The sequence below is a fragment of the Crotalus tigris genome, unplaced genomic scaffold (genome assembly GCF_016545835.1).
Source record: "Crotalus tigris isolate CLP2741 ecotype Arizona unplaced genomic scaffold, ASM1654583v1 scf7180000018825.4774228, whole genome shotgun sequence".
NCBI lineage: Eukaryota > Metazoa > Chordata > Lepidosauria > Squamata > Viperidae > Crotalus > Crotalus tigris.
In genome coordinates, this window is record NW_024097215.1 from 1,247,917 (window position 1) to 1,273,255 (window position 25,339).

At 39.6% G+C, this 25,339-nt stretch overlaps 1 protein-coding gene across 4 annotated transcripts in view; it reads right to left on the reverse strand.

Moving 5' to 3' along the window:
• UNC5D (unc-5 netrin receptor D) overlaps positions 1-25,339 on the reverse strand; it is a 290,263-nt gene that overhangs the window by 52,413 nt on the left and 212,511 nt on the right. For 3 of the 4 annotated variants that reach the window (XR_005558313.1, XM_039356591.1, XM_039356589.1), the window contains exons 5-8: positions 24,283-24,463; positions 22,474-22,641; positions 15,486-15,650; positions 4,249-4,281 (exon numbers count right to left, since the gene is read on the reverse strand). Coding sequence is in view for 3 of the 4 variants with exons in the window: in XM_039356591.1 (XP_039212525.1) it covers positions 4,249-4,281; positions 15,486-15,650; positions 22,474-22,641; positions 24,283-24,463 (547 nt within the window). In the remaining variant the exon portion in view is untranslated. The remainder of the gene's footprint in view (positions 1-4,248; positions 4,282-15,485; positions 15,651-22,473; positions 22,642-24,282; positions 24,464-25,339) is intronic. The other variant, XM_039356590.1, reaches the window with a different exon arrangement.

Consider the following 25,339-nt stretch of genomic DNA (forward strand, 5'->3'; position numbering starts at 1 on the left):
TCAGTAATTAGCAACATTGAGCTATCTCCCACACTAATTAGCTAAGTTCACTGAGAAATATTTTTTTCATCTCAACTTACTATTTCCAAATAAATCACTGGAGAACCCTAGATCCTACTTTGAAAATCAAAATAAATCCCTCATGATATTTTGTAAAAACTCTTATATCACTACTGGTTCATGTGTTCTAAACATCATATCCTAAAGATCCTTTTTTGTTACCATCAGCCTATCACTTGAGAGGAACATAGACACATATGGAGATGGCCTTCAATCTTCAGTATATCTAAATTGATAGTGGGGTTCTTCTGTTTGCAGGTAACAAAGATTGAAACTGGGATTGTTTCCATCCAAAGTAGGTATTCACTAGCAATAGCACTTAGATTTGTATACCACTTCACAGTGCTTTACAGCCCTCTCTAAGTGGTTTACCAAGTCAGCCTTTTGCCCCCAACAATCCGGGTCCTCATTTTACCGACCTTGGAAAGATAGAAGGCTGAGTCAACCTTGAGCCAGTGAGAATCGAACTGCTGAACTGCTGGCAGCTGGCAGTCAGCAGAAGTAGCCTGCATCACTGCATTCTAACCACTGCACCACCAGGACTCTAGGAATCATCTTTTCTATATTTTTTTCATTCATCCAACCCAGTGTTTCTCAACCTTGGCAACTTGAAGATGTCTGGACTTCAACTCCCGGAATTCCCATTTTTGGGAATTGAATCTATCCATCTTCTAGTTGTCAAGGCTGCGAAAGACTCATCTAACCTGACAAGTTTTAGATTTGTATCCATAATTGATTCATATGGTTCTATCTAATTCCACAATGCTATTCTATGCATTTACCCTTTAAAGCAGATTTTTTTTCTTTTCTTTTTACAAACCTGTAATCTCTTAATTCAGGATAGAGTCGGGGCAACTGAATGAAGCTGAGTGTTTACTGGCCAGATGCCTTCCAGACACCTATGTGGGGTTCACAGCAGGTATTTTCTCTTTGTGCCCTGAGAAAGAAACATTGGCCACTATCTAAGATTGAACTCTCAACCTTCCAAGTGGGAAGAGAGTGTCTTCACCGCTAAACCACCATGCCGCTTACCCTTTAAAGCAGAATAATAATAAAAACATCACCAAACTCCTGTTTTTAATTGCTTTGTCAGGTTAGGTACAAAAGAAGGTTTACCATCTATAGGACGCCTCAGATTAAGAGGAGAAGACTGCATGAAGAGGAAAAGGAATACATAAACGCGAAGCTATCAAACTATCATCTGATATTATGCCTGAACCCTGCCTGCATTTAATTGTGCTTCCTGACACCATTAAAGACATTTATCTGAAAGCATTCCTTTATGGTAATGAAGTTTTTATTGAGCATGATTAAGTTTTATAAAAATACCTGAAGATAAATTAAGAAGCGCAGAAGCCCAAAATGAAACATTTGGGTTTAATGCATTAGGAAGCATAATTGATTAAATTATCTCATTTGTAATAAAGTTTTACACAAGCTGTGCTGGGTACATATCATCTCCAATTCATTGTTCATTCTCTTCCAGAGAAAAACAATTATGCCCAGTTCTTGCAATCTTTCTTTTTCCTCCGATTCCCTTCTACAGCTGGTAAACATGGAAAGCTACTTCTCTGCTCAGTTTCCCTTGCCTCCCCCATGGAGAACGTCTGCCACGTGAGAAAGAGAGTTCTAAACCAGCGAAGATTATATATAAGTCTATTTAACACAACTGTTTTTTTTCTCAATTATCTTAATAATTAACTTTGATTTTGCCCGTCCGTGATGATTCATATGGCTTTAAATTTAATGCCCACTCAGTTCAAAAGCCTAGCAACAAGTTTTATTTATAAAACACACCTCTAATTGCCCAGTTCAGAATAACTAATTTAGTTCCCTGGGAGCTAAAGGAACTAAAATGAACCTCATCAGTTTAGCTGACCCTCTTAAGGATACAATCATGATGCTGAAGATAAGGAGAGGATAAACAAAGAACTTGCAATCCATTAGACAAACTGACAGGTTACGAGCTACCAAGTGTAGCTCCAAAAATATCTGAGACATGAAGAATATGTGCAAGTTTCCTTCCGCTCCTGGAGGAACATCATTGTTTTTATTGGGAAAGATCATTTTACCATGACTTTGCAATCCTAGTCTTGGATAACCCAAGTTTGAAGCTTTGTTGAGTCACTGCCCTCCCAAGAATCTCATCCTCCCATTTCAACCCTTCCTTATGTTATGCTATCCACATAATGCTCTCCAACAATCTTAAAAGTGGTCCAGATCTCTTAAAAATTGCTCATCCCTGGATTGGGATTGGGTTACCTCAGGGACTATGTCCACCCACTGTTATTTACCCAATAAGATGGGCATGCTCTGAGTTCAATAGGACTGGAGGCATGTCTTTTCTGTCATAGCTCCTATCCTTTAGAATAGGGGTCTCCAAACTTGACAGCTTTAAGACTTCTTGACTTCAACTCCCAGAATTCCCATGCTGACTGAAGAATTCTGGGAGTTGAAGTCCACAAGTCTTAAAGCTGCCAAGTTTGAAGATCCCTGCTTTAGAACATTCTTCCACCAGAGATTATCATGGCTATGACCCTGATGGCCTTTTGTAAAGGCTTGAAGACCTGCTTATCTGCCTGGGCTTGGGGTCCCAAGTCTATGATGGGCCCCTTTTCCAAGTTAATACCTATAGATTATAATTTTTCCCAGCTGCTATACATATTTAATCTTCTTTTCGGATTCTGATTGCAGTTTGGTTTTTCATTGATTTTACAATTGTTCATGCCCATAGTATTGTTTGAAATGGATGACCAAATAAATTGAATCAATCAACCCGCCAATCAATCAATGAATAGAAAATGAACAATATAAGAAGGGAACCAGAATAGTAATTTTCTTTCTCTCTATTTCTTGTTTGGATCTCTGCAAATTTTAGAAGGTTGATGCTTCCCCCACCACCACTCCAGAATTCTATTTTTTTGCAGAAACTGCACAAGGACACACACACACACACACATACACACACAAAACAAAATTGCAGAAATTTTGCAGAGTAACCATAACACCAACTTTTTCTTGACTCCTCTCTGCTTATATTAATTATTAACTAAAGCCAAATGCCTTAATAGGGTTGAAACAAAATCGTGAGCATTTTCAAACAGCCCTGTTTAACTGTTCTTCCCCTAGAACAAATTAAAATTCTGAATCTCTATTTATTTTTTTATTTCATTGTTTGGAATGCAAGGCTCCTCCCCCCTTCCCCTCCACAACTAAATTGTTAAAATATTGTATATCTCTTACATTTGGGGGTAACTTTCATTTCATTTGAAGAATTTGCACTGTGTGTTACCACATGCAGCTGAATACTGTTATTTCTTCCTCTGGTGCAGCTATGGCAACAGAAACATCTCCAAGATGTTTTCTGATTAGGGGACAGGAATTTAAAACATACGAAGAATGGTTGCAAGAACTGGAAATTTCTAGTCTAACGAAGAGAAGGATTATAGGTGACATGATAGCAGTCTTCCAATATTTAAGGGGTTATCACAAAGAAGATGGAGTCAATTTATTCTCCAAAGCACCTGAGGGCAGGACAAGAAGTAACTGATGGAAATTTATCAAGGAGAGAAGCAACCTAGAACTAAAGAGGAATTTCCTGACAGTGAGAACAATTAATCAGTGGAATGGCTTGCCTTCAGAAGTTGTGATGCTCCATCACTGAAGGCTTTTAAGAAGAGATTGGACAGCCGTTTGTCTGGAATGGTATAGGGTCTATGTTTGACCAGGGAGTTGGACTAGAAGACCTCCAAGGTCCCTTCCAACTTGGTTATTCTATTAAGGATTGTTTGAACTAAAAGGTTTCCACAAGACAGATTGCTGAATTTCAGATTTTTCTCCAACACTTTGCAATTCTTATCCCATGTTTGCTGAACAGGAGAAATGGATGGCCAAAGAGGCCATAGACTGATAGACAAGTAATAACCATTTCAACCATCTTGCAATAAGAAACTATACTCTACCATCACCCCTCAAAATAATTTGGAATGAGAATGCCTCTTTGGTAGGACAAAGCAACTTTGAAGAAATTAATAAGAAAACAAAATTATTGCACGCATTAGTGTTGTATCTTTTTTCAACCGAGCCATTTACAATTAGCCTGATGCTGACATTTTAATAAATATACAGTATATGTATATTTTTCAAAAACGGGGTCTTAGAAAACACATATACAAGAGAGAAACTTACTTTGGGGTTTTATTTCATGAAGAGGTTTTCTGTCTAAAAAAGAGGAAAGGGGAAAGAGGGATAGTGGGTAGAGGGTAGGGGGAGAGAAAGAGAAAGATGCACTTAATAAACAGCCAAAAAATATATTTATTTTCTAGATTAATTTCCATCCAGGTTTATAAGTGAAACATTTCCATTGTCTGCAAACAATCCCCATTTTAAGCAAAGCCTTCCTGCTTCCATTTATATAAGTATTCACTTGTATCTTGTAGATTGAATATATGTTAGGACTTCATTTTTATTTTGCTAGGGGTAAGGGAGGGGTTTTATTATTTTAGTCAGGGCTTTTTTTTGTCATAAAATGCCCAGAATGGAGTTCCGGCACCTTTTTTGGATGGAACCTTGTAGGGTAGGCAAGGCGGGTTGTATGACGTGTGTGAGTTCTGGCACCTTTTTTTTATTACAAAAAAGCACTGATTTTAATGAATTGGCTTTTTCGACAAAGTGATTGTATGAAAGGCTATAGATGTGGGGGTTAAGTCAGCACTACTTATTTTATGATCAGTGAGGTTTATACGTGACAGATTTCTACAGGATGTTTTATGTTTCTCCATATTTTCAATATTAGGATCTTATGATTTATCACTTTGTTGCTTGTATACACATTGAGAGCTTCTGCACTGGAGACAAATTCCTTATGTGTCCAATCACACTTGGCCAAAAAAGAATATTTTAATTATAATTCTATTCTAAAGGTAGGAAAAAAGAATGGATTAAAGGAGGCTTAATTTTAAATTATTCTCTATCTAGAAAACTGCTTTCAGTATTCAAGACTGTCTGAAAAAAATACCTGTGGAGATTCTCAATAATCCAGATCATAATTATCTCAAATGTGCTTTTTTTCTTCTTTTCAAAAAGCAACTGCACTGTTTTTTTTATTTGAGGAAGAAGAGGAAGACAATATGCTTCTGATCCAAGAAGCTTCATCAGTTATAACTGGATGGTGGGGGATGGAAGGAGATAGATATATAATTTTATCAGCACCACTTGCTGAAGAGGAACTAATTTTCAGGAGGAAAGCTTTTCCAAATATTGTTAATTCTGATAATTCTGAGAAGAATAAGGAAAGTTAACAAAGCCTACTTAAGGCAGGATGTCAGTCCCCACTAATGGAAAAATAAGCAGTCAACTGGAAAATGAGAAGCATAAGGAATTTCCAGTCTTGAACATTATTGCATAGACAGCCTTCTATGCTGCTTTTACAATAAAAGTAAAAAAAAAAAAAGATTGAGTTACTAACTCTGGAATATGAGAGTCAATTGGGGTTTCCAAATAAAGAAAATGCTGCATGCAGCAACCATATGCCTAAAGATACTGCATAATCATGATTTCTGCTCCATCCATCTGCCCAGCCCTGCGTAAGCAGACACACTACATAGGGGAATGAATATGTATGTGTGTGCGTGTACACCGTGGTGGTGCTGGTGGACAGGGAGGAGGGCAATGCATTGAAACAGCAAGCTTTTTGAAAGTACAGCTTCAGGTTTAACTCTTCAGCACTTACCAATCCCTATTTAGCAGAAGAAACTTCCAGACTCAGCATAGTTTTTTTAAAAAAAAACTTTATTGAAAATTTAGTGTTATATCTATGCTGAAGATTTTATTTCCATTCCCTAATTTTGTTAAGACAGAAATCTAAACAAATCTTTTGCATGTGTGTGTGGGAGTGAGAATTCACAGATGCCAGGTGCAAGTAACCAGGTCAAAGAGACCATCTACCTTAAGATTGAACAGTTCTCTTTCAACAGAGAGGACGAATATGACACCACCGATCTCCTGTTTACAACACAGTCCTTTTGGCAGTTCCAAGAAGGTTCCACACCCATTTGCACTATTTGGGTGACCCTGAGGGCACAGATAAGCCTCAACAACTCTCAGAAAGAGTGCTAAGGACCAGATGACTGCAAGGAATACAAATCCTTCCATTCCACACCATTCAGTCAGAACTGAAGATGCTTCTCAGCAAAACATCTTCACAGAAAAAAACAAAGTCCAGTTGCCTTTTGAAAAAGCACCTTTGGGACAACTATGACCTGGATGACTGAGAATTTCCACAGACATTAAGCAACCAGAATCACTCATGAAAATTCTCAAGCAGAAACGTCATTGTTAGTGACCTACGTTACAAGAATCTCACCAGACTGGCTGCATTACCTCGGGAATGGTCAGATAAGTCTCAGGGATTCTGGATCTATCAGTCCTATGCCTCTTTCTCCAGTGCAAGGACGTTAAGCTCTTCCCCTTCCTAAGACCTCCCTCCAGTCTGGCTAGATCAGGGGTAGTCAACCTTGCCTCTTTGATGACTCATGGGCTTCAGCTCCCAGAATTCCTAAGCCAGAATAACTATCTTGGGAATTGAAGTCCATGAGTCATAAAAGAGCCAAGGTTGCCTACCCCTGGATTCTGCCACAATGGATCTCTTTCTCCCATCTTTTTCTGGTAATGGACTATGGGCTACTCCCTTGCCTGACTAAAATATGAAAAGCACATGCCAGGTTTACATAAGAACATTGTCTAATAGGAATCTCTTTTCTCCTTACCTTGCCAGTCTCAACACTCACAGTGCTATAATCAAGTAAATGAATGCTGTTTCCTCATGCTGGTTTACACAAAGGCTTCTCTGTCACTCAGTAATTGCTGCTCAAATCTATAAACTAGTCCAAGGAATCATACATAATGCATGGCAGATAATTAGCTGGCAGATTCTTGAGGGCAGAGCTACACATTACAAGCCAACCTTGATGAACATTTTCTTTGAGAGAAACATAGGTTCAAGGGATGCTTCATCAGCAAAGCTACGAAAGGGTATCTGAGTTTCTAAAAGTTATTTATTGAAAAAAATAGTTTTTCGGTTAATTTATTTGAAGTGAACTCTAAATATAAGCATAAGCTCTTCATATATCTTATAGGCTATCATATATCTATTAATGGAAGTACGTTGCTACAAATTTTAAAAACTAAACCACAGCAAATCATTTAAATCACCATGGCAAGTGACATAGATGAGCTGATACTTTGCTAAATATATAATTGCTGTATAGATATATATGAAAAAAAATACTCCAATTATGAACCAATCATTCAGATAGTTATATTCTTCCTTATTACCCTTAACTATTTATGTTTATTCTGAAATAGTTGGAGCCAATAATATTCAGTATGTTGTGCAATGAATTAATATATTCATATTTGCTATTCACTTTAGTCTTTCAACTACTTCTCTGTCATTGTGTATTTTTTTTAATGTAAACACGTGACAAGCAGAAATGTAGCAAATCTCTATAGAGTGAGATGCACATATCCAAATGGCCATTTTATACAGAAAAAAAAGGCAACTCTACTAATGACCAACAGTCTGATTTCCTTCAGTAAGTTCTACAAGTCAACCATGGCCTTCCAAAAATTCTTAAATTTTACATGAGATTCCAATTGATCAGCCCTTTCTAGAACATATAAACACTTGAGCAATAACTTCAAAGTCATGTATACTATATATGCACAATCTTTTCTGATAAGTAACTTTGTAAAACCTACCAAGCTTAACCAGAGCTGGTAGAAGCTGGTCTACGGTACTGAGGTATACAAATTGTTAAAATACTTTTTAGTATGATAGAGAATTTTGCATCTAGCCAGCCATAGCCAAGATTTAGTACATTTATGTGATGTAATATTCTCTTGGGCAGCAACATCATCAATCCTTTGCTTGACAATTTTCTTAGTATCTGGGCCTGCTTGTGCTAGAAATTGGATTGGAATTCCACATTGTAAGGTGGTTTTGAACATTTGGGAAGCCAAAGTACATTCAGATGTGTGCAAAGTTGGACAGGTGCAAAGTTCTCAAATAGTTATGCTTGACAAGGCACACTAGAGAAAGCGGGCAGCTTGGATTCAAGACCCAAGCACCACACGACAGGGTGATCTCCCTTTACTTGACTCAGCTCCTACCAACCTAGCAGTTTGAAAGCATGCAAATGCGAGTAGATGAATAGGTACCACTTCAGTGGTAAGTTAACAGTGCTCCATGATATCATGCTGGCCACATGACTGCAGAGATGTCTTTGGACAGCACTGGCTCAATGGCCTTGAAATGGAGATGAGCACCACCCCTTATAGTTGGCAACAACTACCTGGTGCAGCAGGGATCATCATTAGCAACAAAGATGATCAGGGGACTGGAGGCTAAAACATATAAAGAATGGTTGCTGGAATTGGGTATGTCTAGTTTAACGAAGAGAAGGACGAGGGGGGACATGATAGCAGTGTTCCAATATCTTAGGGGTTGCCCCAGAGAAGAGGGAGTCAAGCTATTCTCCAAGGCGCCTGAAGGCAGGACAAGAAGCAATGGATGGAAATTGATCAAGGAGAGAAGCAACCTAGAACTAAGGAGAAACTTCCTGACAGTTCCTGCATCATCTTACTCAATGTTGACTAAGAGATACTTAGATTAAAAATATGATAAAAGTGTTTCTAGAACTGAGAAAAGGACATCGCATAGGTCATTCATAGTTCCTTGTCTTTCAGAATCTCTTCCCAGATGACAGTATAAAAAAAGGGAGACAGAGTGTGAATTTCAAACATGGAAGGGTTAGTAGAGCTTTCACATTAGTTGCCTGTGCAAAATCCACTCTCTGGAGACACAAGAAACACATGTTGCAGCTGCCAGGAGTTTCATCGATCAGTTACTTCACCATTAAATTTAATTATGGGGAGAAGTTCAAGAGGGCATATAACTGTTTGGATAACTGTACTGTTGTGTGCTGTTCTCTCTCTCTCTCTCCCTCTCTCCCCTCTCTCTCTCTGAGAATATATATGTGCGGGTGTGTCTGTCTGTATGTGCATGCATGCATATAAATATATGTTTGTGTATCTATATGCGTTTGTGTATGTGTGCATATCCGGCTTTTGACAGGATGGCAAACTAGAAACAGGATCTCAAAAGCCCCAAGTTGTCATCATCTTTTTGTTGTGGAGCACTTTATCTTTAGCTGGGATCCTGGTCCACAAAGATGACCCTAATCCTTTCAGAAGAAAAGCTTATGTCTAAGCAGCACAGCTGGACAAATGGCAAGCTTTGCTTTCTATGGGCTTAAGTAAAAGACAGCATTTGAATCTGCTCATGTCCTCAAGCTTCTTTTGGTCTGTCTGATAGGATTTAACTACAAGCTTTTTTGCTAAGTCTATTAGATACATCAGTAGAGGCTGTCTGGATGCAAGGAAAATGAAGGTCACTCTGTACAATGCAAGTTCAGTCAGAAAAAGAATAAAATTAAGTTTGGTGAAAAAAAGGTTTTATGTTGTTGGAGTAGTTCCAACAGACAATGACAACATTGATTATTGCTGGGATGCCCTACATGCAAGAAGCAGAATCAGACCATCCTTTTCAATAAGTAAGTCCACACTTGGAATCCTGCATCCAGTTTTAGTCACCATGATGTAAAAAAGACGTTGAGACTCTGGAATGAGTAAAGAGAACAGCAACAAAGATGATCAGGGGACCGGAGGCTAAATATATAAGGAACGGTTGCTGGAATTGGGTATGTCTAGTCTAATGAAGAGAAGGACGAGGGGGGACATGATAGCAATGTTCCAATATCTCAGGGGCTGCCACAAAGAAGAGGGAGTCAAGCTATTCTCCAAAGCACCTGAAGGCAGAACAAGTAGCAACAAATGGAAACTAACCAAAGAGAGAAGCAACCTAGAACTAAGGATAAATTTCCTGACAGTTGGAACAATTAACCAGTGGAATAACCTGCTTCCAGAAGCAGCGAATGCTCCAACGCTGGAAGTTTTAAGAAGAGATTGGACAGCCATCTGTCCAAAATGGTATAGGGTTTCCTGCCTGAGTAGGGGGTTGGACTAGATGATCTCCAAGGTCCCTTCCAACTTTATTATTATTATTATTATTATTATTATTATTATTATTATTATTATTATTATTATTATTGGCAAGTGCTCCACATGAATCCACAAAGTGAGAGACAAATTTGCGTAAAAACAGCTGCTCTGGCTTTTAGTAAGCCTTGTCCTTAGCAGCACAAGGAATAGTCACAGGAAATGAGTTACTTTTTGCCAATTGGAATTGATTTGTCAAGGATAAATCCCTCAAATGAGAGTAAGCCAACACCAGATGCCATTCACACTTGTTCTATGCTAGGAGATATTACAAAAAAAAATGAATGAATGAATGAATGAATGAATGAATGCTGTCAAAGAGCGCCTGCAGTCACTTTTTCTTCCTCTCCACTAGATACATGTTACCCAAAGTCTAACAGTTGTAATATAAAGTAAAGTTCTCAAATACGCCAACGAAGGGGCAGAATCTAAACAGGTAAAATGATTGTAGTTGTATCACTTGTTTTACATTGCATTTACAGTGACAGTTTATAAATCAGCACTTTAGATTCTGGCTTATATGTCAACGCACCTGGTATAGTCTAGTTGTTTCCAGAGCATGAAAAAAATTATTTTTCTTATGTTTTCTTATCTTTCTCCCTAGTGATAGTTTAAGAATTAATGTTGCAAGTACAGGCTATGTAGTATAAGAAACATGTTTACTTCTACCATCTATAAATTTGACATATACAAGAATGGCTTCTGTGTTCATAATAATGTAATTATGTAAAACTTTTCCATACCAAATGAGGAAAGAGTTACCACACATCCCAAGGGAGGACATTGGTATAAGTCCTCAATCTTACTTAGACTAGATAGGCATATAATATGATTGGTGGCCACTGGACACCTCAGCAAATCTAACTTAATTGATTCTGCAATTTACAGGCTTATGCAACTGAATATATATAAGAATTCCTGAATTCTCTCAACCTTTTAAGTATTTCAAGGCTCATCAATGGGGGGGGCTGTAACTCTTTTCTTCTCTATTCTTCTGTACTACACTACATTACAGAATTGTGTGATTGGATACATATAATAGCCACATATATATCTGTATACAATTCCTCTGTTATTTTAAAATGTCTATATAATATTGCTGAATGTGTATTCAAGTGGAAAAATTCTCTGTGTCCTCATTTATGAGTGGAGACCACACAATCTGCTTCAGCCAGGGTGGTAGGGTAGAATGTAAACAGTGTTTACCTAGTCATATGATAAATGCTGATCAGTAATGTCAAATGTCAATCATAACATGGATTAGATTTTTTTTTATAGGGGGACAGGCAGAAAAATAAAATGGAGGTCAATAGTAGTCAGTTGTGTGGTTAGTTACTTTTTCATTTCCACCTAAAAATACAAGTGCCTATTTAAGATAACCAGTGAGTCAACATCTTCAAATGCTTAAGAAAGCTCTTAAGGAGATTTACTTATATTCAGGGTTCCTGAGAGTTTGGAGAACTTGGGTCACTATTTGTTTTACTCCTTCATCACATAAATTATTATTTCCTCTTCCTAGACACAAACTTAATCTATTTATTTTTGAGAACTACACTCTTTGTAGAGTTTCCAAAGATAGCTTAATGCCAATGTGTACATGTGCTTAACAATACAAAAACAAGTAGTTTCTCTGTATCACTTCACACAAGGGTAGAAATAGCAGCAAGAACAATCAGTACCAAGGTTAGCACAGGCCAAACAAAAACACAAAAATCCATCCAAAACAATGATTTCTCAACTTAAAATCAGCCAAACTTAACTTAAAGCCAAAACAACTTAAAGCCAAAACAAATCCAACACAACAACCATATATTTGTCAAGGACTGCTCTAGTATGCTGCTGAGTTCATATACATCCATAATTAATATAAAGAATGCAACAAGCAAATTAGCAGTCTTAATGAGAGATGGATAAAATAACCAGGCCTCACAGTAGCCCAACCCACAGTACAATTAAAAAAAAAAAACCTTGTAACTCCTGTAAATCTTTCATGGGGAAAAATGAAGGAGGGATCCTTGGTGCTCTCTGACCGTGTTTTTTTTCTTTTTCTTGCAGACATTTTATTACCCAAACTAGATAACATCATCAGTATTAGTGTTAAAAGGAAGGAGCCAACCCCAAGCAAAACCTGGAGTCCAGAACCCTGGAATGGGCAGCAAAAATATTCTGATTAGAAAAATGCAAAACAACAAAACCAGAAGGGAAAATATAGGCTGGAACCTAGTGAGGGGGAGATGAGATGGCGATATAAGCATCAGTAGTTGCATCATTAGCATCAACTAGGTCTTTGGTATGAATAGGGAGCCAGTGCTGTGACACACAATCCCATGCATTTCCTCCTTTTATTAAAAATGAAAATTTTAGGAAGAAACACCTGCCTGTAGGATCTGAGCAATCCTGAGAAATTCACAACAGTGGGAATCTTAAAAGATGGTGGAAACCTTGATGAGAGATTTTTTTTAAGCAGAAGATACCATGGATGGTCTCTCAAAGAAGTCCCTTTCGTTCGGCAAGGATGAAAATTTAGCACTCTTTGAGGTCTCTTCTAACTCTCTGCTTTTCGTATCCAGGCCAGCTAATGTGTAAAGTGCAGATAACTACACAGAAATGCCAAGGATTACTGAAGACAGCCTATTGTGAAGAGTTCATTTCATGCCCAGCAGGGCAATTAAGTTGAAACAGCATGACGGATTCACAACCACATGCCTCAATATATGTACATATTTCTTTATATGTTGAAAGATGTGTAAAATAAACTGTCACTCTTATACTGGAGGAGTAAACATCCTGCTTATTTGTAAGGTGTTTTAAAATAATTAATTTCCCTGTCCGCTCGATCAAGAGATTTTCAAACAGTGAATAATACTGTATTGAGTGCAGTAACTGAGCAAATAATCCAATTTTGCCTCTGATTGGGGGGGGGATTTCAGACACAATATATCAACATTCTGAGAATGCACTTGTTCAGAGAAGTGCTTTGGGAACTAAAGATTCACATTTCTATCCATGATAAGCAAGTCCTGCTGAGTTCAATAAGAGTTAGCTACATACACATATCCTAGTTATCTGCAATCTGGAAACACCAACATTCATAGGATTATAATGCCCACAACTCCCAGATAACACAGCCAAATTTAAGATCTTTCCATTCCTGGAAAGGTTCGGGGGCTCACAACTTCTACTCCCCCCCCATGCTAATATGGGATGATAATATGAGCAATTGTCTAGTCTTCATTTTCATCTCACCCAAAGCAGAGGTTGATATATTCTCTCTCTCACCCCCCCCCCTTCCTCCCTCTCCCTGCCCCTCCCCTTCCTCCCTCCCCCTCTTTTTATTTCACTCATTGTCTCTTCCCTCCCCATTGCCATTTTAGGTGTCAGGGGCCTTACTCCTTCAGAAAGAACATGCTGATGGAGGATGAACCTAAAGAAAGAAGAGTCATATCTGGATCTAAACATGGGTGAAGATACCTTATTTTTCAGTCTTTCTCTCAATACTCTTTAAATCAGTTTCTGACTCCCTCTTTCTTCTCCCTCACTGTTTTTGCAAAACAAGCTAATGGGGAGTGAAGACTGATAACATTAGGCCAAAAGCTTCATGAAACTCTCAGGCAACAGGATGCCAACATTAATAAAAAAAGAATAAGCCCTTTAACCATGGGAAGGGATGGGGGAATTTTTCATACTCATAACATTGGCATACAGAAATACAATTTAGTTTCCATCACTTCTATTCCCAAAATAGAGAATGATGTACAGCTTAATGATTATCCAGCTATGAACATGGAGCAGAAGGAAGTTATCTCCCAGAGTATGTGATCTTCCTTTGACACAATCTGTTTTTGTAGCAATGAGTCATACTGGACTAGCCCAGTTAAAACCAAATTAATTATTCACCCTTAAAGGAATACAGAATTTCCCTTCTAGCCAATATAACTCTTCCCCTTCAAAGGATTTGAGCTCCAAGGAAAAACTCAGATGAAATGAAATAAACCAAAGCTGCAAACACATGCAATTCACCAGCTCCTAGTAGAAACAGTGGACTTCACACAATTCTCACCAGTCTCTAATGTCAGCTATGCAGTAGATATATATGTGGCTATGAAACTAATAAGGATGGAAGAAGGTTGTTCTGTCCTAGCCTACGACCGAGGAAAAACCCTTTTGCATTGAACAAGGCAGGACTTGGTAAGATAAACCCCTTTTATTTTGACACAGCTTTTATGAACAAAACGCCAACCAGTCCTTTAGCTGTTGAAATGAACAAGATTCAGTCTCTGAGTTCTCAGCTGGAATGCTCAAGATTTAAGCCACTCAGACACACCGAAATCCAACAAACCTGGTTAAATGTCCAAGAATCCTTGAGCAAGAAATCCAGTGACAGAAGCACAAAGCTGTAACATGAACAGTTGCTTTCAGCAACCAGCCCCTCCCATGCCTCTCCTCTTTATAGCCCACCAGGGCATGACTTTTTAGAGTCTTTTTCCTTTCCTGGAGAGCCACGCCACCACCCTCCATTGTCCTGCATGCCTTTCCTCCCTTTGCACCATGCATCTGGAACAGGCCCCAGCTGTTCCTCCTCTTCGCTCAGTTCAGGCCCCCAACCTAGCTGTCTCTCTGCCTAAGTGTGAGTAGATGGGCCCGGTGTCACCTCTAGCTCTGAGTCTTCCTGCTGCTCAGAGCCTTCCACAGACTCCGATGTGAACCCAGGCAACCCTTTCCCCTCATCCGATTCTTCTGACTCGGCTGCCGGATCTGCTAGAGGCGAGGACTCACAACAATGGTAAGGAAAGGAGGAAGATGGGTTTGAAAGATTTGAGAGGGAAGTAATTAGCCAAAGGATGCAATTAAACTGGAGGTACAATTACGCAAATGAAAGGAACTATTTTAAGAGGGTTTTGTGAGTTTCCTGACTCCAAATAACAGGAATGTACTACCAAATTTTGGTAATCGTTGCATGATCCAATCTGGTTCGGTCACCAGGACCAGGGGCTTAGTCTTACAAGCTTTCAGACCCATTCTGGAGCCCATCCTCATGGACCTACTCACTCACCCCACATTTGGGTGGGAGAGAAGTTCCCTAAGGAGAGGTTCCAGCACAACTCCAAAAGCTCATAAGACTAAACCTCTGGTCCTGGTGATCAAACCAGATTGGATTCTGCAACATTATCCTGGGACATGTATATTTGCTTTCTTTGGTAGCTATGCCTAAGATTGGAGTTTGCAAAGAGGAATCCAAGCTCACACATGGCCAGAGATTGTTCAGACCTCATTTAATAGAAGGGTTTCCCAGGTAAGTGACTTACCTTGGATACAAAGGCCTTCCGTGCAGTTCTCTGATTCTTGGTTTGGACCTTCACAGAATTTCCCACCATTCCGTGGAGGTGGAGAAGTGCATTCCCGGATCCTCAAGTGCTCACACTCAGGGCTGCAGACTGACCATTCACTCCACACCTCCCAGGCACCGTCCACTAATAAGGAGAAAATGAATAAATGGTAGATTTCAGTCCACAACATTTGATAGACTATAAAGATTCTCAGTCATCCAGGTCATGGTTGTTCCAAAGGTGCTTTTTCAAAAGACAACTGGACTGTCTTTGTTTTTCCTTGAAGACATCTTGCTTCTAATCCAAGAAGCTTCTTCCGTTCTGACTGAAATCCTTCCATTCTCCGCCATTCAGTCAGAACTGAAGAAGATTTTTGGATGAGAAGCGAAACGTCTTCAAGGAAAATTTTTGAAAGAGCACCTTTGGGAGAAGACATTTGATTCAGTGATAGTTTGAATCATTCAAAAAAAAGAAAAAAAAAAGAAATGAAATAGTGACATTATTTGATCACTCTGCCTCTTAAAAAACAATGCACATATTTTATTATGTAACCGAATTTCCTTTCCTGCTCCTTCTAATCAGCAACATTCATATCTCTAACTTCAGCTTCTAACTGTCTATGTTCCCATGTTCCTCTCAGCCTTAAAACAGATATTGATTCCCAATGTTGCATTATAACTAAAGCCAAATATCTGTGGTCAAGTGGAAAACTTCATTCTTTCCCTATTAACCTTCACTTCCTCCTTCTATGATCCTTCCCATGTCTCTTATGTGCAGCATTTTTTAAAAAAATATAAGCTCCATGGAGCAGGAACTCACACTGTTAATAGTGTGCAAAAAAGACTTAGACATCAGACTTCATCTAATGGCATTAGGTACAGGAAAACTGGGAATCATTTGATTTTGAGGATGATGATGATGAGGAGCAGGAGGATAGCTTTGATGGTGGTGGTGGTGATGATTGTGGTGATTTGCCAAAGAAGATGAGAGAAGGGAAGATCCTAAGTGTTGTTGCTCCACATCCGTGTTCAAATTGGGGATGAACCACTTTTTTTTATAGGCCAGTGCTGAAATAGTAATGCAATGCAGCTTTTCATTCTTTGCGGAATTGGAGCTGGAAGAGAATTTCAGTTTGATATGTCAAATCTTGAAACTTAATATAATAGTTTTCTGTTCCCTCCAAAAATTGAGGCTTGCAGCAAGCAGATTTAATGCCCACACTTGGCCTGAAGTCTGCTCATTCCTAATTTAAATCACTGTTGGGCACCCCAAGAGACAAGAATGAGCTAGAAACCGCATCTCTACTTTATTACAAGAAGGGATAACTATAAAAGATAATTCAGTTATTGAATGAATGCAAGTGGAAGATCAGGATTTCTATCCAGCCTGATCTCAATTTTTTCATGTTCTCTTGCAGCGATGCTGTCTTAGAAGAGGAGAGCTGGATTTGAACCTCCGTGTTCCCACATTTTATGGATATCCGGATTTTCATTTTTGGCATTCTTGCTCACCCATTCAGATAAGTCCTTCATGTTAAACTGGAGTCTTCTAAATATCAAATAAACCCTAACCATTTTGCACGGTAATCTGAGTTGTGCTGTAAATTCACACCTTTATATCTGATATGAACTCTTCAAAATAACTGGACCGTGATTCCACTCAACTCTAGATGCTGAGTATGCTCTCTGAACTCGAGAAGAAAAAAGGTAAAGGTTGACCCTATCCAGTCATGTCCGACACTTGGGTGTGGTGTTCATCTCCGCTTCCTAATTGAGGGGAGCCAGTTTTGTCCGAAGACACTTCCATAGTCATGTAGCCGCTATGACTATATGCCGAGGTGCACAGAACACTGTTATCTTCCCACTAAAGTGATACCTATTTCTCTACTTGCATTTGCAGGTTTTCAACTGCCAGGTTGACAGGAGCTCACCCTGTCACGTGGTACTTGGGTCTCAAACTGCCAATCTTCTGATTGACAAGCCCAGTGTTGTTCTAAGTCAGGGGTGTCAAACTCAATTTAATTGAGGGCTGCATCAGCATTGTGGTTGCCCTCGGGGGTAGGGGGGGTGCGGCCTACTGGGTGGGCATGGATAGAGTGGATATGGCCTACTGGGTGGGCATGTCCAGCTCTACATCATTCACGTCAAGGGTGCCTGTGGGGGTCTGGGCAGGAGTGGGACTAATCTGAGGGTCTCTGGCAGAAGGGGGTGGGACCGGGGCAAGCGCCAAGGTATGGTCCATTTCTTCATTCCTCACAAAGGGTGACACCTCCCCAGCATGCACCCAGGGGGTGGGGCAGACACGGCAGGGGCTGGTTCCTTGCTGTTTCTAGACAGCCTTGTGGAGTTAAGACTGAATGCGTTTCAGCATAGATGGCCACCACAAAATTGTACATTGGCTCCTGGCTTGCCTGGGCAGCGGGGGCCATTCCCTCACTGTTTCCAGGATGGCTTCATGGGCCACATGAAACCACTTTGCAGGCCGCATCTGGCCCCCGGGCCTTCTGTTTGACATGTCTGTTCTAAGTAGATAATGGGAACTTGGAACCTGTAAAATGTTGGAACCTATGGAAGAGAATATTTATAGCTCAGGATTAAACTGCGCAGTCAGTTCTAGTATTGATGATGTTACCTAGTCTGATAATGAAACATCTGCAAGAAAATCACCAAGCTCAGAAAGCATGAAAGGTTCCACCTGTTAGAATTTATCCTTAGTTTACAGAAGAAAAGCAGACAAATCATTCATGGAACACATGAACCAAACCTGTATTTAAAATTTAACTTTGAAATTAACCTGTCCAGACAAAGCTAGAACTCTTTCCTTGGACACACAGTTTGCAGGGATGTATGTCTCCCTCTGTTTGTGCAACTATAGTTTCATTGAAAGCTAGATCCTGCCAAAAAGAGTGAATATCCAATCTTTCTTAAAATAAATAGCTTGAAATGAAAATGTCTGAATGTGAAACTAAAGCTCAAAATGGCCCTAGAAGATTACAAGTGCCAAATTTTTATCATTTTACCAAAGGGAAAATGAAATAGCTTCTCTACAGTTGTCACTCTTCCTGCTATTTCTGACTTTCACAGATTCATTTGGGTTGCTTCATTTTGGTAAGAGAGGGAGAAAAAGATTGCCTGAAGAAAAATGAAAATAAATAAAAAAATAAAAAGATAAAAAGATCTCAGGGATAAAACGCTGATCCACGTACTGCCTCAGCTGGAAACTTTGCAAAAACTTGGCTCAAAAGTCAGCAACTTTTGCATAGTGCCACACTTATGAGATACGCACAAAGTACTATTTTCAACAACAACAACAAAAAAATACAGACAGCGTTAACCTAGAAATTAGCTCTCACGAATTTCCATCCTTGCATTTGGTATTGCACTGAGAGGTGAATAGAATAGTCATAATAGCAACATACTGGTAGTCCTCAACTTACTGATATAATTGAGCCCAAACTTTCTGTTGCTAAGTGACACAGTTGTTAAGCAATTTTGCCCCATTTTTCAACCTTTCTCGCCACAGTTGTTAAGTGAGTCACTGCAAGGTTTTAAGTTAGTAACATGGTTGTTAAGTGAATCTGGCTTCCTTCCCCACTGACTTTGCTTGCCAGAAAAAGGGGATCACATGACCCTGGGACACTGCCATCATCATAAATATGAATCAGTTGCCAAGCATCCAAAATTTGATCACATGAATATGGGTCGTAAGTGTGAAAAACGGTCATAAGTCTCTTTTTTCAGGGCTGTTGTAACTTTGCACGCTGAGTAAATGATCTGTTGAAAGGTTAAGGACCACCTCTGTCAGCCAACTGATTTGTATTTCAGTTAGAGAGAAAATATCGGAAGGAGGAATGTCTGTGTTTGCACATATTTTTTTTCTTTTCATTGTCATAAAAATCATATCACAACTTTGTTTTCTATTACGTAATTTTCAATAGTCCCTCAGACTTGAGGTTTGGCTGAAGGAGTTAAAACATCTTCCCCAATTGAGATCTGAACCTTTGGAAGAAATAGTGTGCCAATATTTTCCTTTTCTTCCTCCTCATTTTAATAGGAAATATACTTCTTTCCATTTCTGTTTTTCACGCAGAAGGAAGCTATTGGTGGAGTTCTCATAACCGGCTCATCAGATTTTAACACAAGCCTTAATTACGAGATGGGACATGAGAAGTATCCTGTCCTTTTATCATGTCTTTCAGAGGTCTACTCCAGAGGTACACATATACCAGTGGTGGCGAACCTATGCCACGCATGCCAGAGGCAGCACTTTGAGCTGTCTCTGTGGGCACACGCGCCGTTGCCCCAGCCTTGCCTCCCCCCACGACCCCCTCCTCACCGGTAGCCCCCCTGGAGGAGAGTCGCCCCTGAGCGTGGCCCACACGGAGCAGCGCAGCCAAGGACATGGCAGCCAGGCAGCATAGACAAGACTCTGCCCTCATGCCCCATCATGCACAGTTGATGCTGCAGGGCACGGGCAGAGGGCATGGACTCCATGGTGCTGCTGGGCTGCCTGGGTGATCTGCAACGGGCTCTGAAGGCGGTGAGTGGCCCTGCAGGCAGGCAGGGTGGGGGATGGGGTGGAGGCAGAGCAGGGGCGGGGCAAAGGGTGGAGTGGGGGCGGGGCCAGTTTTGGGGCACTCGGTCTCTAAAAGGTTCGCTATCACTGACATATACCCTTTCAATTATATTAAATATATTCAAATATATTAACCTTTCAATTAAATTCCAAGGAAGACATCCTTAAGGTTTTTGCCGATCTGACAGTATGGGCACCTAGGTTTAGGATGGAGATGGGGAAAAGTATATTACTTGAATTGTTTGCCATCTTGACCCATTCAAGTAAACAAGAACATATCTGAAGAACTTATGGGGGGGGGGGAAACCCCGTGAAAATAAGATAGGAATCTAGAAGAAAGGACAGGTTCAGCAGGCTGGGAAACAGATTTTAGCACCGTCTCTTTGGGTGACAAAGGAGGAAGTGGAAATAAACCCAAAAGTTGGTGATTATGCTTATTTATGAGATCCAACAAGGGCTTGAGGTTTTTTGTCTGAACAGCTGCTTGAAGTGAAAGTAATGTTGCTATGGAGATTCAGATTCCAACAAAATCTGGAGTTTTTGACATGTGCCAGAAATATCAGAGCTAGCCTTGCAACCCTCTTGTTTACGTCTAAGAGAAATTCGGAATCAATATATTTGTGAATTGCCTGGCAAAGAGCACACTTTCCAGCTTGTAGCTTATGCAAGCCTTGTCCAGCTCTGCATGAAGTACCTGTGTTCAAACCATGCCTAGTTAAGGGAGGAAGTTCAGAAAACAGGAGGAGAAAATGCTTGCAGTATGTAGTACAGTTCCAGTAAATTCCAATTTAGACTGGTAGACGTGGTGTTCAAACCCCCATGGTGTTCAAACTGCTTTAGGTAATGAAGCCTATAGGGAATATGCAGAAGACAAAAGGGAAAATACAATACATGCATACACACGAACAACACAACTACTCAGAGTGCATAAGAATCAGTTGTGAATTAATATCTTAATAACCATTTGGCCTAGAATTCAATTTCGCCATTCTGGAGAAACTGAGATGCTAAAAAACAAAAAAGGATGGAGTTGCGTCCATGTGTCCCAATGTCCACCACATCCTGCAATAAAGACAATTGAAGAATCACTCCCCCCCAGAGTTTCTACCCATCCAAATAAGATCAAATAGGATAGGCATGCTGCAGATCCTTCAGCCAAAGAATGCCAGTTCACGAGGACTAGAAGACAGGCTTTTTCTGAAGCAGCCCCTGCTCTGTGGGACATCCTTCAGAGATTAGAATGGCCCCACCCTATTAGTTTTCCATAAAGCTTTAAAGACCTGGCTATGCTACCTCCAGAGCCCAGGGCGCTTCATTCCGCAAGGGTTCCGCCTCCTGGCTATACAGTTAACAGATCAGATGTCTTGCTTTGTATGTGCTTGAACTAGAGGTTTGTATGTTTATTTTATTGTTTTAATGGTTTCTTTTTCCATTTTTATTGTTTTAAAATGTTTTTAAGATTTTAATTGTAATATATCTATGTATTTATAAAATGTATTGGACACCCATCTTAGGATAACTCTGGGTGGCTTACAGTCATATATACATGTATGTTTTTGTATATATGTATGTATATGTGTGTGTATGAATGTATGTGTGTTGTATATCCTCCCTGGCCTCTACTGACAGGAGTGAGAAAGAGCCTGTGGCCTAAAGGTTAATACAGCTGCCTAAAATGCAAGCTGTCCAGGTTCGAATCCCAGAGGGGTAAGACTAGCTGATGAGAACTAAAGAGCTTGAAATAGCTATTCTAGTCTCCCTTTAACTCTTTGTCAACCACAAAATTTTGAATTTACAGTGTTCACAGTAGTGACGTCTGCCTGCAAAAAATGCTCTAGACTGGAGTGAAACACAGAACAGATTGCTTTTTATTTGGTAGACCGGGTGTTCCACCAAACACACACACACACACACACACACACACACACACACACACTTAAAACATAAATAATTATAATCAACATTAAATCCTAAAGACACATGGGGAGGGCAGGGGCAGAGTGAGGGGAGGTACAATGGTGGGATTCAGCCAGTTCGCACCACTTCAGCAGAACTGGTAGCTAATTTTTTGATGCCCAGGCCCAGAATGGACTTCCGGAAGCGGCATCCACACAGAGAACCGGTTGTTCACATATTTGAATCCTACCACTGGGGAGGTGGGTTCAGTTGTTACTCAATCAACCACCTCACTGTGCTGTTCCCCCAACTGGAGCTCCAAGCCAGCTGGCAAAGCCACTTCTTTAGGTCCTTGAGGAAGGATAGGAGGGTTGGGGCCAATCTCACATATGTTTTTGAATTGTGAGTTACTCAGAGTTGTTTGCAGAAATGGGCAGCTATAGAAATCAATCAATCAATCAATCAATCAAATAAAAAAAAATAATATCTTGCTCACTGGGACACAATGATGTGCAGGTAATTTTCTGTACAGACATTCCTTCGCAGAAAGCACCACCATTGAGGGGAGCAGGGTTAGTACATGTCCGGGATCTCTTTTGCCATCCTCTGCCGCACTGGGCATTACAGTTGGACCAAGCTGTCCAAGAAGACCAGCCTCCGTTCACTAGGCAAACACAAATATAGGGGAAAAGAAAGCGAAGAGGTAGATTAGCATATTAGCATTTTACAAGAGGCAGCCCTTGTTACGCAACTTTCCATTTTCAATATTTTCTCCTTAAAAACAAATAAAGATGTGATAGTTATCACAATTTCCTCTTTACATTCTGTTATGCAAGTATTACTGCGATGCACTTACCTAGAGGACATAGTATCAATAAATGCATATGTTTCGGTAAGGAACTAGTGATGACATAGGCTCACTTTGATTCTCTCTAAGCACATCTTTAAAAAATGTTTTTTAATCCCACCTTTATTAATTTTATAAATAAATCAAGATAGTCTTTCTTTTTCCAATTTTCCCCATATGAACAATCCTATGAGGTGAACTGGGCTGAGACAGAGTGACTAGGCCAAAGTCTCCCAGCTGGCTTTCAGGCCTAAGATAGGATTAGAATTAATGGTCTCCTTGTTTTTAGGCTGGTACCTTAACCACTAGACCAAACTGATAAAGGAAAGGAAAGGAAATTTATTTATAAATAAATAAACAAACAAATAAAATGAAATAAGGGAAGGGAAGTGTTGAGACATCCTTCTGTCTTAATCAATGAAATGCCATTTGGTACTTTAATAAGAAGAAAAGATGAAACAAAGAAAGAAAAAAGCAGAAAACGTCCCTGCTGCATTTCAGATTCAGCTGTCTGAAAAATGTCTGTAAGGTCATCTGTTATTCTATGTCTTAAGTTTGATTAACAGGCTCCATTGTTGTACAGACAGGTATCATTAGTATACATTAGACTTTGGATCTCAAGATATTGCTTAGTTGCACTACCCAACATCCTTACCTTGGTTACATCTAGTGGAAGTTGAGCTTCAGCAAGCTATAGACAACTATAGACTGATCCCTCCTACCTAAAAAAAGTGGGGAATATATAGCCCCAGTTTCACATTAATTATCTCCCTCCAAAGAGACACACTTCTATTCATTAATGAGCAATTGGTTTTGTACTTTTTATACCCACCCATTCTCAGCAAAGTGTACCTAGAATTTATGTAGTCACAACTTTTATGCTCTCAACTCTCTTTTGAAATCAAGGATCTTAATCTATGACTGAACAGAGAAGCGTTAATAGGTTATTGATTAAAAACAATAATAAAATTATACTTTGCTCGAATGCACACATAGCTCATGAACAGTTAGAAGTCAGGAAAGGGAGCAATGACATGATCTGTCTCCCTGTCACTATTAGAAGACTAGAAGGTTTATTTCAGTGCTATTTTAATTTTTTTTTCCCTTCTGTCCAATCGTATCCAACTCTTGGAGACTGCCAGGATAAGTTGTTGCAATTTTCTTGGCCAGGTTTTCAAAAGTTCTACTTTGTTCTACTTTTTAGGGATGAAAGACAATGACTATCTCAGTGTCATCCAGCTGGCTTCATACCTAAGGTGGGATTAGAACTCATGACTGATGCCTTAACCCGGTGTTTCTCAACCTTGACAACTTTAACATGCGTGGACTTCAATTCCAGAAAGTTCTCAGCCAGCAGTGATGCTTAAAAGAAATGGATGAATGAATTCATTAACAGTTCTGATCAAACAAGAATGATACCCATAGTCCAAGAAGTTACAAGAAGTCACACCTACTGACCATACACCACAACTGTGGCTGACAGGCTTCTTCTTTTGGCAACAATGTTGGCTGCCATGCAGGTGTAGTTCCCTGAATCAGACAGGCGGGCTTGACGGATAATTAGGTTATGATCTGCTCGGGTGTCAATATTTTCATCCTGTTCAGCATTGACTGGTTCTTCATTCTTAAGCCATTCCACCTTAAAAGAAAGAAAGTGGAGAAAAAAAAAACAATTCAGAAACTATGAATATTGATGTATTACTTTGGTCACTATTTGAAATTATTTACATTAAAATAGACAATATGTCTGCTGCTGTCCCTGGAATCTCTTAGCATTATGCATGTTGACTAAGCATCATGGGAATTGAAAATACTGGAATGGTCATCCTCTAATTAATAGCTGCTTGATAAAGTAGCGAGACAATGACAGGTCTCAAGCTCACTAGATCACCCCAGGTGAGCACCCAGAGACATGAAAGCAATCAGTGTATGGATCTGCAGGCTACAGGCATTCATTAGCAGGCTGTGCTGGGCAGATGGCTGGCAATTTGTAGATTTTCTAGTTTATAAACAAATCGGCAGCCGACCCCTATCACAGCCAATTAGAATCCATGCCAGGCAGCAGACTTGGTTTTTTTTTTTTTTTTCCCCACCACCGTTTATCACGTTGGTTAGCTAGGGACAGAAAAGGCAAAATTAGGTTTCTGCTGAATGTACGATGAGACCAGTGGGAAAAAGTGGAAAAGAAACTCAGAAACACAGGATTTGCAATAACGAGACTGTTTACTGAGTACAAATGCATTTAGAGTAACAAGTTATCTTGATATGTCATTCAAATAAATAAATACATTCCAAAATCTTTGCTTAAAATAAATGAGTGGCCTCTGAAGTTTCTAAGGATCAATATTTCTTGGCAAAGCAATGATTTGGCAAATCATAACTACGTTTTAATCTACAATAGGCTTAATACATCCTTAATTTTTAATAACTCCAATGCCTAAATGGGAAAAGATATTCCGTTTATTCCAGTACCATCATTTATTTTATTAATATTAGACTGCTTGGAAAAATGGGG